Raw genomic sequence first — 11,907 nt, 5'->3', positions numbered from 1 at the left:
TTTGTTGACGACGGTGGAGAGAGATTCCAGCCAAAGATTTGATATGTGTGGTTGTAGATGCTCTAATTGAGGATAAAGTGGTGTGGTGGTTCGAGCTGATCAGGTTAATTTCTTCCACATTCACCCACAAAAGGAAGGCATGCTAAATATTCTAGTGGGGGCTTTCAAATATTATAAGCCAGCTTTTCTTATAACAAAGCTTAGTTTCCAACCCTAGCTCCCTCCCTAGAAAAGAAAGAAAGGTTGAACACTTGATTACTTGTACGTGTACCTTAAGATACCAACCTCCAAGTAGGAGAAAGGTGCCAGCCTGGTAACAATTCCACACTTGAAGTGCACGCTCCTCCTTCGAATAAGCATGCATTCCCTAGCACTCGTTCTCTAGCTAGCTCCTGCGTGGATGATGTAGGCAGGTGGTGCACCAGCACGCGCCGGAGAAAATCCTGAAAATATATTGTTCACCGTCGGGAAATATTACCTTCGCTATCGACGCGACCGGTAGCGTGGCAGGATCCGCGGACCGCAGCGGGCAAGTTGCATGCAGGCTGGCACTGGCCGCCGTTGCTGACTGACGAGAGCGACCGGAACTCTAGAAGAATGAAATAGTATCGCGTCCGACCGGCGGGTCAGAAAGTCTTCCAGATCGACGCAGCTCATTGGACGGACTGGTACCACTAGGGCGATTGATGATTGTTGATCCCTTATCACTCCAGCAGCGCTCTGGTTAAGCGTTTACGCTAGGTTAAGAATCGTTTGACGAGTATTTCGTCTTCACCTTTGTGACTTGGACTCATATTACTAGGCATTGCCGAATTGTTGTCCAGTCCAACCGTAGGGGTGCCTTCCACTTTGGGGGAATTTTCACAGTTCAGGGAAATGCCAATGCGTCTCTTAGTGACATATTCCCAACTTTTCAACCCAGGAGCCATGGATTGATTCGGTGAAACTTGATCATCTTGTATTTTTTATTTTGACAGCGCAACTTGATCATCTTGTGCATTGTGCAAATGGCACAATTCTTGGATCTGGATAGTGAAATTGTAAAAGAATTACTCCCTTCATTCCTAAATATATTTTTTTTAAAGATTTCACTAGGATACCTACTGCCTCCGTCCTAAAATAAGTGACTCAAGCTTAGTATAAATTTGTACTAGAGTTAGTATAAAATTGAGTCACTTATTTTGAGACGGGGGGAGTACATTAGAATGAGTAGTTGAAAAAATTGCTAACTACAAAAGGAAGGAAAGTTGAGTCACTTATTTTGAGACGGGGGGAGTACATTAGAATGAGTAGTTGAAAAAATTGCTAACTACAAAAGGAAGGAAATCATATTGCAGTTCTGTTGCATAGTTGCGATGCAGGGAGAACAAGAACACCTGTAAACAGCAGCAAATTCATGGTGTCGCGACAAACAGATGCACACAAATAATGATGCAAAATCTTCAAAAGGAAAATATGATGCATATGTATTGTGTTCAATAAAAAACTTAAAAATTCCAGCATTGCTGTTTATTATTTCATGTGTCAACAGACACCTCTCAAGAGGATTACATGCTCCGCGCCAACAATTTCAGCTTCTTCTACAAACCTACTATTGTGTATCCCTGACCTTCTAAGCCCTACAAACAAAACGGAACCGTATGACCTAAAGCCGGCTACAAGCCTGTAAAGGGTCATATGAAAAGAATGTGATGAATGAGTCACAAAACGCGATGTTGTGGGATTCATACTGTATGACTACTAGACTCCAGTAGCCTGTCTGATTCTGAGGGCATGTCGGATGACATTTCGAAATTTTGCTTGGTTGTCATCTTGTTCCACTCATTCTCAACGCGGAAGAAAACCCACTGAAACCGCCTCAGCATTTCCAAAGCTGTTATCGCAAACACTGTGAGGTAGTTGTGCCGAAGATGCGCCGACAGCTTGTACGTCCATGTGCAGCGAAGAATGAGGTTGCTGCCTAACACCCAGTAATACACCTGTACAGCAATCACAGCAGCACTGATGAAAAAACACCAAGGTAGGGTAGTTTAGACCATTTACATATATTCAAGACTATACCCAGTTCCGCCCATAAAGAAGACTTGTCCATGTGCTTGGGCTTTTGAACATGAAAATCCTGGTTAAAATGCTGCAGGGATAGAGAAAAAAAACTCATTAGCAGCAGTGCAAACTTGCATGTTCAAGGAGTAAGAACAAATCTATAAAGGCAGGCACCTCAAATCCCAATCACGCTTTATATCCCAGTAGAAGGAATAGAGCGAATTTATAACACCCGAAATAAGCCAGAGGGGCCGGTAAAAGCTAACCCACTGATCAGGGAATACATGATACTTGAGTGCCGATAAAAAAATCACCGGGAATGCTGTCGAGTACTTCAGTGCTGGATTTGGGACAAAATTACTGATAAATAATTCCACAAACAAGTATAAACACATACAATCCCAAATCTTTATATTACATTTTAAACATCCAAGTTCATCTACTAAAATGAAATAAACGAACAATCAAATCTGCTGTATGCTGAGTAAATACCGTTCAGAAGACAACTCTTCTCCTTTGTATCCTTGTACTGTCGAAGGCATTGGAAGAAACGACACAAATAAGGGAGCACAAGAACTAGAGGAATAGCTATAGAGTGGCTACCACAAATTGAATCAGCTTCAAACCAAGCAATTGTCGCCACCTGTAAATTACCAAATAACAGGCATTAAAGAGGAGTAACCATGACTTATCAAACAAATCATTACTGCATTAGCATATCATTTGCCAATAATATGGAGAATGCTAATGAGTAACAGCACTATGAGGATAACAATAGGGAAATAAAGAAATTAACCTGACGATTGACCATGCGACAAACTGAACGTTCCAAATCTGAGAACACCTGCCAAGAAATGCAAGAATTAAGAAAAAATGCTAGAAATGTCAACATGGGACAACGAGAAGCCATAAACAAATAATTCTCTACAAAACTTAGCAATGGCTCGCACCAAATTTCACGTAGATAGCATTTTCTCCCGAAACATAATACTACATTATAGCCAATACAAGAAACAGATAATCATGTAGTATAATATAAACTAAACTTATGTGGTACTATCCAACAGTGACATTTTTGTCAGAGTATCTCCAACATTGATAAGCTACACAAAATAATCCACAATTAGTATTTCATATAAATAAGTGAATACCTTTGACATGGATGTAAAAATATCAGCCAAAAAGAAGTCGGGAAATGTAATTGCCTGCAAAATAAAGGCATGGGGAATAATTAAATTTCTTTTTTACGGCTGCTGATTCGCTATTTTTTTTTTAATATTGCTATTTTTATTTAATTAGAAAAATAATGTGTTGGATCAAAAAATTGCAAAAATGTGATCCTATCGGCTACAGCTAGGCCGACAGGCCTGTCAGCCTTCCACCTAGGCACTAGTCGGCCTTGGGCCTAGCCCTGACCAATTAGTACTCTATAATTTTTCCCGCCTCCCTTTCGCGACATTTCTTTCCCGCCTCGCTTTCGTGCCATTTCTTTCCCGCCTCGTTTTCCCGCCATTGCACTTGTCATCTGAGTCTATAAAACGAGGCATTGGAACTGTCTTCCTCCATCGTCCAGCCACATTTGAAAACACAAACGCTCTAGTCATTATGAGTTTGTCTTGCTCGGATCAAAGCATTTTAGCCATCTTGACCAATGGTTGTGAGGATCTGACCCTCGTAGTTACGAGTGAGAAAAGTGTCATCTACACATATCACCGGTCGACAATATCTAAAAGCTTCAATGAGACACCGAAAGACAAGAACAATCGATGCAACACCCTCACAGTTAGTAACTCTGGCATGAACAAGTCTTGGATGTCAACATAGGTGCCAGGATTCCGGCTCTGCAGTGTGTGGAGGAGCCGGACAACAGAGTCATATTCATCGAAATACGAACCAAATCTGGTCTCAAGTGCCCTCTGCCTTGCCATAAGAAATTTTGTACGTGAACCTGACGAAGACTTTTGTCTAGATAGCCTTAACTTCCATCACTTTGCTCTCCACTATCTCGTTGTAAAGCAACTGAGCAATGATTGTGAAAGTAAGGTTAGGATGATCTTGAGGGATACATGAAATAACACAAGTATGATGAACTATGTCACTTATGAACCAGCTTGTGCCATACTTAGGGAGATAGCCATGCACCCTTGCGGGACAACCCTAGTTTCTGCATACTATTGTCAAGTTTTTCAGACTTGAAACATCAGCTACAAAAACCCTTTGCATGGAAATTTCCCAATCAATGATTGCATCCTTCAGAGCTTGTTTGTTTGGGTACAAGGCACCTGTCGCAATGTTGTTCTGGTGATATTGCCAGGCAGAATCATGACCATCGTTCACGATCATTACAAATGAGAAGTCTTCATTCCATGATGCAAGAATAGGTGTTTCATGTGCGTTCTGTTCTTTGTCTGACTCGGCGGAATCATCGGCAATATCAACTTCTCTATCTTCTTCCTGCATCTGGTTTTGCATGTACCCGTCTACCTCGTCAGCGTCAGCCTCGCCACTAACATAATCATCTGCATTTCCTCCTTCTGCCTGACTACTCTGCCCTGCTTCGTAAACATCATCTCCAGCATGGGACGCACAGCACGGGAAGCAGTAAGGCGACAGGATTACATCCCCTACGCTCGCAAGCTTTTAACCAATGCACCCACTGGTCGTCCAACTCTATATGCTTCAAATAAAAGTAAATATTTGAACTGGACCGGGTCCATAATGCATGAATACCAATGGTGTGTGTTTCAATATTAAACCCTAAACATACGGTCAGCCATTCTGTCAACTGATTGATAGACCATGTTTCAGGAGAAGTCGCTGGCACCTCAATGTACTGAAATTCACTCAGATCAGCTCTCATCTCATTTGTTTGAACAGTACCTGGACCGTAGTGAAAACCTAACTTCCCTAAATCAGACATCTTTGTTGACCTAAAAAATTATTCAACATTGACAAATTTTAGAAGGACAAACCTAAATTATTTTCGAATCAACTAAAAATTCGAAGACCTAAATATATTTCCCAAAGCTACTGGAGCACCTAAAAATATTAAACACCTTAATTCACAGACCTAAATATATCCAAATCTACATGAGCACCAAAATATATTTAAACACAATAATTCACAGACCTAAATATATTACACAAAGCTATGGGAACGAATGTTGAATTTTATCCTTGAAGCGTGCGAAGAAACGCCGCACAATGAACACCGAGAAAAAACAACGAATGCAGCAGCCTCCACCACGACCACCATCACCACCTCCAACTCCACCACAACCACCACCTACAACTCCACCACCACCTCAACCTCCATCACCACCACCACAAAAATGTTCAACACCACCACCACGAACTACCCCATCGCGAGATCGACGGATGCCTTGACTCCCCTAACCTCTATAGTCCAACTACGGTGGAAAATGAGGAAAAAAGGCTCAGATTTAGTGTAGAAATGAGAGAGTTTTCGGGTGAGGAGAGAAGGAAAGAGAAGGAGAGAAACAAAGAAGATAAGGAGGAGGAAGAAGGCTATTTTTAAAAAATATTGTTTTTTATTTAATTTGAAAACTAGTACATTATTTTGAAAAAAAAATTCAAAAATAACACGGCCTCGGCCGCACCGAAGCCGACTGGCTTCAGTCGGCCTTGCCGTGGCCGATGGGATCTTGTAGGCTTGCTGCGGCCGATTAGTGGCCAGTCGGCCACGTGGTAGCCGACGATTGGCTCAGCCACGTCGTGCCCAGCCACTCGACCTGGAGGGGAGGCACTCGGCCTTGGCGCAGCCGACAGAAGGCTGCTTGGCCTCAATCACCCAGCTCCCCCCCCCCTCTTCCTCCTCATCTTCTTTCTTTCTCTCCTCCTCTTTCCTTCTCTCCCCATCCGAAAACTCTCATTTCTACACTAAATCTGAGCCATTTTTTCCCTATTTTCCATCGTAGTTAGACTATAGAATGTTAGGGGAGTCAAGGCATCTGTCGATCTCGCGATGGGGTAGTTCGTGGTGGTGGTGTTGAACATTTTTGTGGAGGTGGTGGTGGAGGTTGAGGTGGAGGTGGTGGTGGTGGTGGAGTTGTAGGTGGAGGTGGTGTTGTGGTGGAGTTGGAGGTGGTGGTGGTGGAGGTTGTTGCGTTCGTCATTTTTTCTCGCCGTTCGTTGTTTCTTCGCACACTTCAAGGGTAAAAATCAGCATTCGTTCCCGTAGCTTTGTGTAATATATTTAGGTTTGTCCTTCTTATAAAATTTGTCAATGTTGAATAATTTTTTAGGTTAGGAGAGATGTCTGATTTAGTGAAGTTAGGTTTTCACTACGGTCCTGGTACTGTTCAAACAATGAGATGGGAGCTGATCTGAGTGAATTTCAGTACATTGAGGTGCCAGTGACTTCTCCTGAAACATGGCCTGTTAGTGAGTTGACAGAATGGCTGGCCGGATGTTTAGGGTTTAATATTGAAATACACACCATCGGTGTTCATGCATTATGAACCCGGTCCAGTTAAATATTTACTTTTATTTGAAGCATTTAGAGCGGGACAACCAGTGGATGCACTGGTTAAAAGCTTGCGACCGTAGGGGATGTAATCTTATCGCCTTACTGCTCCCCGTGCTGAAGCCGTTAGTGCACCTGAAGCCGAATATAGTTACGATTATGACCAGAGCAATGAATCGATGCATGATTCATAGCCAAATTATGCGTCCCATGCTGGAGATGATGTTTACAAAGCAGGGCAAAGCAGTCAGGCAGAAGGAGGAAATGCAGATGATTATGTCAGTGGCGAGGCGGACGCTAACGAGGTAGACAGGCACATGCAAAACCAAATGCAGGAAGAAGATAGAGAAGGTGATATTGCCGATGATTCCGTCGAGTCAGACGAAGAAGAGAACACACATGAAGCGCCTATTCCTGCATTATGGAATGAGGACTTCTCATCTGCAATGATCGTGAACGATGTTCATGATTCTGCCTGCCGATATCATGAGAACAACATTGCGACGGTGCCCTGTACCCAATCAAAAAGCTCTGAAGGATGCAAACATTGATTGGGCAATGTCCACGCAAAGGGTTTTTGTAGCTAATGTTTCAAGTCCGAAAAACTTGACAATGATATGCAGAAACCAGGGTTGTCCCACAAGGGTGCATGGCTATCTCCCTAAGTATGGCACAAGCTGGGTCATAAGTGACATAGTTCATCATACTTGTGTTATTCTATGTATCCGGCAAGATCATACTAACCTTACTTCCATGGTCATTGCTCAGTTGCTTTACAGCGAGATAGTGGTTAGCAAAGTGATGGAAGTTAAGGCTATCCAAACAAAAGTCTTCGTCAGGTTCAAGTACAAAAATTTTTATGGCAAGGCTTGGAGAGCTAAGCAGAGGGCACTTGAGACCAGATTTGGTTCGTATTTCGATGCATATGACTCTCTTGTCCGGCTCCTCCACACACTGCAGAACCGGAATCCTGACACCTATGTCGACATCCAAAACTTGTTCATGCCAGAGTTCCCAACTGTGAGGATGTTGCATCGATTGTTCTTCTCTTTCGGTGTCTCCATCGAAGCTTTCAGACATTGTCGACCGGTGATATGTATAGATGGCACTTTTCTCACTCGTAAGTACAAGGGTCAGATCCTCGCAGCCATTGGTCAAGATGGCCAAAATGCTTTGATCCGAGCAAGGCAAACTCATAACAACTAGAGTGTTTGTGTTTTCAAGTGTGGCTGGACGATGGAGGAAGACAGTTCCAATGTCTCGTTTTATAGACTCATATGACAAGTGCAATGGCGGGAAAACGAGGTGGGAAAGAAATGGCAGGAAAGCGAGGCGGGAAAGAAATGGCGCGAAAGTGAGGCGGGAAAAAAGGCAGGAAAAATTGGCAGGAAAATTATAGAGGGGCTATTTTGCTATCGTGGACATAAAAAAAAATCAATACGCGGGAAAAAAAATCCATGCACTTATTGGCTTTGCCAACACCAATTAGTACTAATTGGTCACGGCTAGGCCGATTAGTACTAATCGGTCACGGCTAGGCCGATTAGTACTAATCGGTCACGGCTAGGCCGATTAGTACTAATCGCCAAGGCCGACTAGTACGTAAGTGGAAGGCTGACAGGCCCGTCGGCCTAGCCGTAGACGATAAGAGCTAATTGGCCTTGGCTAGGCCGACAGGATCACATTTTTGCATTTTTTTTATCCAACACGTTATTTTTCTAATTAAATAAAAAAAGGCAATATTTAAAAAAAATAGTTGTTGATTCCACAAGCACAATCAGATAGATTAATGCCACGATGGACCATAACATAATGGTCTGTTTCTAGGATGGCTCAAGGCAAAACCTAAGCATTACTAACATTTTGAACCACTTACTTGCAATGGAAGTATTATACGCAACATTGTCCTCAGGAAGTAAAAGCGCGATGATAAGTAAAACATATCAAACGGGGAGAGGAGGATTATCAAAAGGATAGCATACAAAAGAACCTGCAAAGAAACAGAAAGATACGTCAGTTTAATCACCCCAGATTTGAAAAGTAACACATTGCTAAAGAATGCGAAGAATGCACCGCGAGGTTTTTCCCGTTTCCAAGTTGAGGGAGGAACAAGTAGACCTCGCAGCAAGCAGGCAGCAATATGTGTGCATGTATATCAATTGTTTTCGAGGGTAGATATACATCAATTTCTGTTCTTGCACTTAAACCGTACTAAATGGACCTTTTGCTTGATATGATTCAGGAAAATGGCTTCTATTTTTAAGAAAAGTAGGCTATGTGCAGTGAAGTGCTGTGCTAAAGAAACATACAATGGACAAACTACCACTCAGATCTTCTATTATGACAGGATGTAAGTTCCAATTTATCAATTAGCACTGCATATCCAGTCGGACATACTCAGTGGGAGACTAATTTTAGTATCTCAATCTCAATAATACTATAGCTCTGCGGATCATATTTCTGCACACTGTAGAGGCCAAAATATCTCATGAACTCCGGCACAGAAGAAGAAAGCATGACATGAAAAGATACAACGGGCTGGATATTACACTGGTTGAGAAGCAGCAAGTGACACTTCCCCATGTGAGTACAGATATAGGTAAGCTGTCATACTTGTGGGAACAATTAAAGTAAGCCAAGTAGCACACTGTCAATAAGACAAAAAAAAGGTTACTTTGGCAGAATAATACGTCAGACAGAAGTAATATGAGAATTTGTACATCACAGTATTAACATAAAGAACATGGATGAATGCAGAAACAACAACATAAAACACATATAATAGAAATGGTCATGATACAGATACAGGTTAAAGAAAAGAGAGCCAGGTTCAAAAAGAGGGGCACTCAACACTCACATTAGAAAATGCAATACGCACATGTCATTCTCAAGAATAATTATCCGAATGAGGCATGTTCTTTGAGAAACTACAGTAGGTATTATCTATGAGTGTAGTTGCACTGCCAAAAAAATGGATTGGCAACTAAGGTGAAATGCTGTGGTCTTGGAAGTTAACATCAGCACAAACGTGGTAAGGAAACATTTTGCAAACTCAAGACGCTGTCACAAGTCACAATAACTGTAAGGCACATAAATTATTTAAGAAATGTATACAGCAAATATCCTATGGAATGAGTAGAACATGTTGCCTATGGATAGCTATGTCAGTTCAAACGCACCAAACATGAATATTAACTTCAGCAAGTCCAGACTACAGCAACATTTTAAAATGCAAATGCAATCAAGAGAGATCAATAGGCATACCCTCCAAATTTCTCGGTGTGATAAGTGTGTTTGCGCGAGATCAAACACTTTTACATAATTCACTGATGATTGTGCAAAGACCCACAGATTCACTCCCCATAACCAAATCATAAGTGCCTACAATAAGAACACTAAGCACAGTTACATAGATGCACAGGTAGGTGTTTGATTTTCTGTCTTAACATGTATTTCCCTTGAGCATAACACAAATACAGTAATAAAAAAACTCACCACAAGGAAGAGAGGGTTATAGTATAAGAAAACCTCATACAGAAATAAATCTCGAAGATCAGCACTCATCCTCATAACCGAGTCCCACCCTATCTGTAATCCCAAGAGTATTACCAATTACCACACGATCGATTCATGCATGAAAATAAGGTTATGAAACTATCGTAGAAAGACTGACCTTGCAACAGCATAAACCCCACAGGAGAAACAATATAGCCTGGAAAAAAGACAGGTTGATAAGCAATTTGACGGATAAAGTCCAGGCAGATGTGAAATCAATAAAACAGGATATTTTGGATACATTTAGTCAGTTTATACAGTGGAGCAGGTTAATATATATACATATAATTCTACAAGGACGTGTAAATGTATTTGAGCCTCTAAGAGGATATTCGATAATAAGTCATTGAGGAAAATAAGCAGCAGCTCCGACAGGACAATGGCGATCCTGAATGGCCATTTACAAGGCACGATCCAGAGCTCTAATAGCTGTATCATCATAGCGTGATTGTTCTGTAACGAACAAACGCGCATCTTAGACTAGCAGAGAGCTAGGCATGGCATGAGTCTGAGCCCCATTTTACAAAGCTTGCATATTTAAGGCAGTGAAAAGAGAGAAGCGTCAGGTGTGAAAAGAGAGGGACGTCTTACGATCCAGAGCTCTAATCCCTTCTCTTTTCACTGTTCAGGCAGTGAAAAGAGAGAGACGTCTTACGATCCAGAGCTCTAATCCCTTCTGTTTTTTCAACTTTGCTCATGAAAAGAGAGGGTATTAATTGACCCATTTTCGGGAGCGGGTACATTACGCTACTACAGTATTTGCAGACAAATGTATGCAATGGGTATAGCAAGCACAGACCATCTGAAATCAGAGCTCAAGTGTGTGAAACTTAGGCTTACAACTTAATACATTCCACAGCACGGTAGGGGAAAACCAGTTGTCGAAAGGCTAACCTACCTTAAACCGCCAAAGAAAAAGCGGCGAAGGCATGCCCACAACCGCGGGGACGGACGCGCCCTTCATCTCGCCGCCGATCCCGGGCCTCTGCGCGCGCAGGCGCGGTGCCTGCGCCTCCGCAGGAACCCTGCGCACGGATAGATTAATCGCACCGGATCAGCAACATGCAACGAAATCCGCGAGCAATCCAGAAACGGACGAGCACAGGTTAGAGCGGAGCGGGATCTCGCCGCTCTCCCACGAATCAGGCCCAGCCAGAGCCGGTGCCGCGGTGGCTTACCGGGAAGCAACAGCCCGGATCTCCACCTGAACAGGGGAGAAACCGCCCACGGGGTGAAAGAAAGGCACTAGGCAAGCCAAACGTCTGGGGTCTCGCCGACGAGCGCACCTGCCGCCGGCTAGGGGAATGGCGAGCAGAATCGTCAGAACTGGATCGGATTGAAAACCTGACGAATGATTTGGCTGGGTTCTGGCAAGGATCTGCCGGATCTGAAGCGGTTGCTCCGGAGCTCCCCTGACCCCTCGTTGCCCTTCAGCCAGCCGCCCCAGCAACGGAGGAAGAGATCCGGGAGGTCGCCGGTCGCCTTCGACCGTGCAACTAGCAACAGCGGGGAGGAGACCCGCAGAGATGAGAACACATGACAAGCACGCATCTTAAAGCATGCACCCCTTTCCTATAAGCGACTTACGAGCATGATTGGCATGCCAGTTTGACAAAAAGTTACTAACTTCTGGTAAGTTTTGATTTTTGCCAAATGTTGTCGTCAAATCAATCATGCTCGCAACTTTGCATTTACATGATGTGCTTATCAGTTTGTTCGATGAGTATTTTCATGTGCTTTCACACTAAACCATATAAAAGCATCTATAATCGGACGTCCCAAACTCATTCAAATACCTCGGCGGACGACTCAATAGTGACGGG

General features: G+C 43.0%; 1 protein-coding gene across 2 annotated transcripts; it reads right to left on the bottom strand.

Annotated features, from left to right (window-relative positions):
* Positions 1 to 1,441: 1,441 nt before the first annotated feature.
* LOC123407259 (SPX and EXS domain-containing protein 1-like) lies at positions 1,442 to 11,627 on the bottom strand. Of its 2 annotated transcripts, XM_045100355.1 has the most exons (14): positions 11,263 to 11,627; positions 10,983 to 11,109; positions 10,203 to 10,241; positions 10,025 to 10,117; positions 9,794 to 9,910; positions 9,081 to 9,176; positions 8,406 to 8,519; positions 3,195 to 3,248; positions 2,840 to 2,887; positions 2,536 to 2,686; positions 2,218 to 2,383; positions 2,062 to 2,131; positions 1,731 to 1,979; positions 1,442 to 1,619 (listed from the first exon to the last, which is right to left on the bottom strand). In XM_045100355.1, the coding sequence occupies exons 2-14, from the start codon at positions 11,046 to 11,048 to the stop codon at positions 1,581 to 1,583; spliced, it is 1,302 nt and encodes a 433-aa protein (XP_044956290.1). In that variant the 5' UTR covers positions 11,049 to 11,109; positions 11,263 to 11,627; the 3' UTR covers positions 1,442 to 1,580. The 2 variants fall into 2 exon arrangements, with proteins under 2 accessions (XP_044956290.1, XP_044956291.1); XM_045100356.1 differs by having other exon boundaries at positions 1,442 to 1,979; positions 11,263 to 11,626.
* Between the last annotated feature and the right edge of the window lie 280 nt (positions 11,628 to 11,907).

This window comes from Hordeum vulgare, chromosome 7H (genome assembly GCF_904849725.1).
Source record: "Hordeum vulgare subsp. vulgare chromosome 7H, MorexV3_pseudomolecules_assembly, whole genome shotgun sequence".
Lineage (NCBI taxonomy): Eukaryota > Viridiplantae > Streptophyta > Magnoliopsida > Poales > Poaceae > Hordeum > Hordeum vulgare.
Note: the sequence above shows the minus strand (reverse complement) of the source record. Positions and strands in the feature narration are given on the sequence as shown.

Bases quoted from the DNA above. Each gene is read 5' to 3' on its own strand.
- LOC123407259 (XM_045100355.1), bottom strand. From the start codon at position 11,048: ATGAAGGGCGCGTCCGTCCCCGCGGTTGTGGGCATGCCTTCGCCGCTT. The intron at 10,242-10,982 runs GTAGGTTAGCCT...TCTTTTTTCCAG, and splicing joins TTTTTCTTTGGCGGTTTAAG to GCTATATTGTTTCTCCTGTG. The intron at 8,520-9,080 runs GTGTAATATCCA...GTTTCTTTGCAG, and splicing joins CACTTGCTGCTTCTCAACCA to GTTCTTTTGTATGCTATCCT.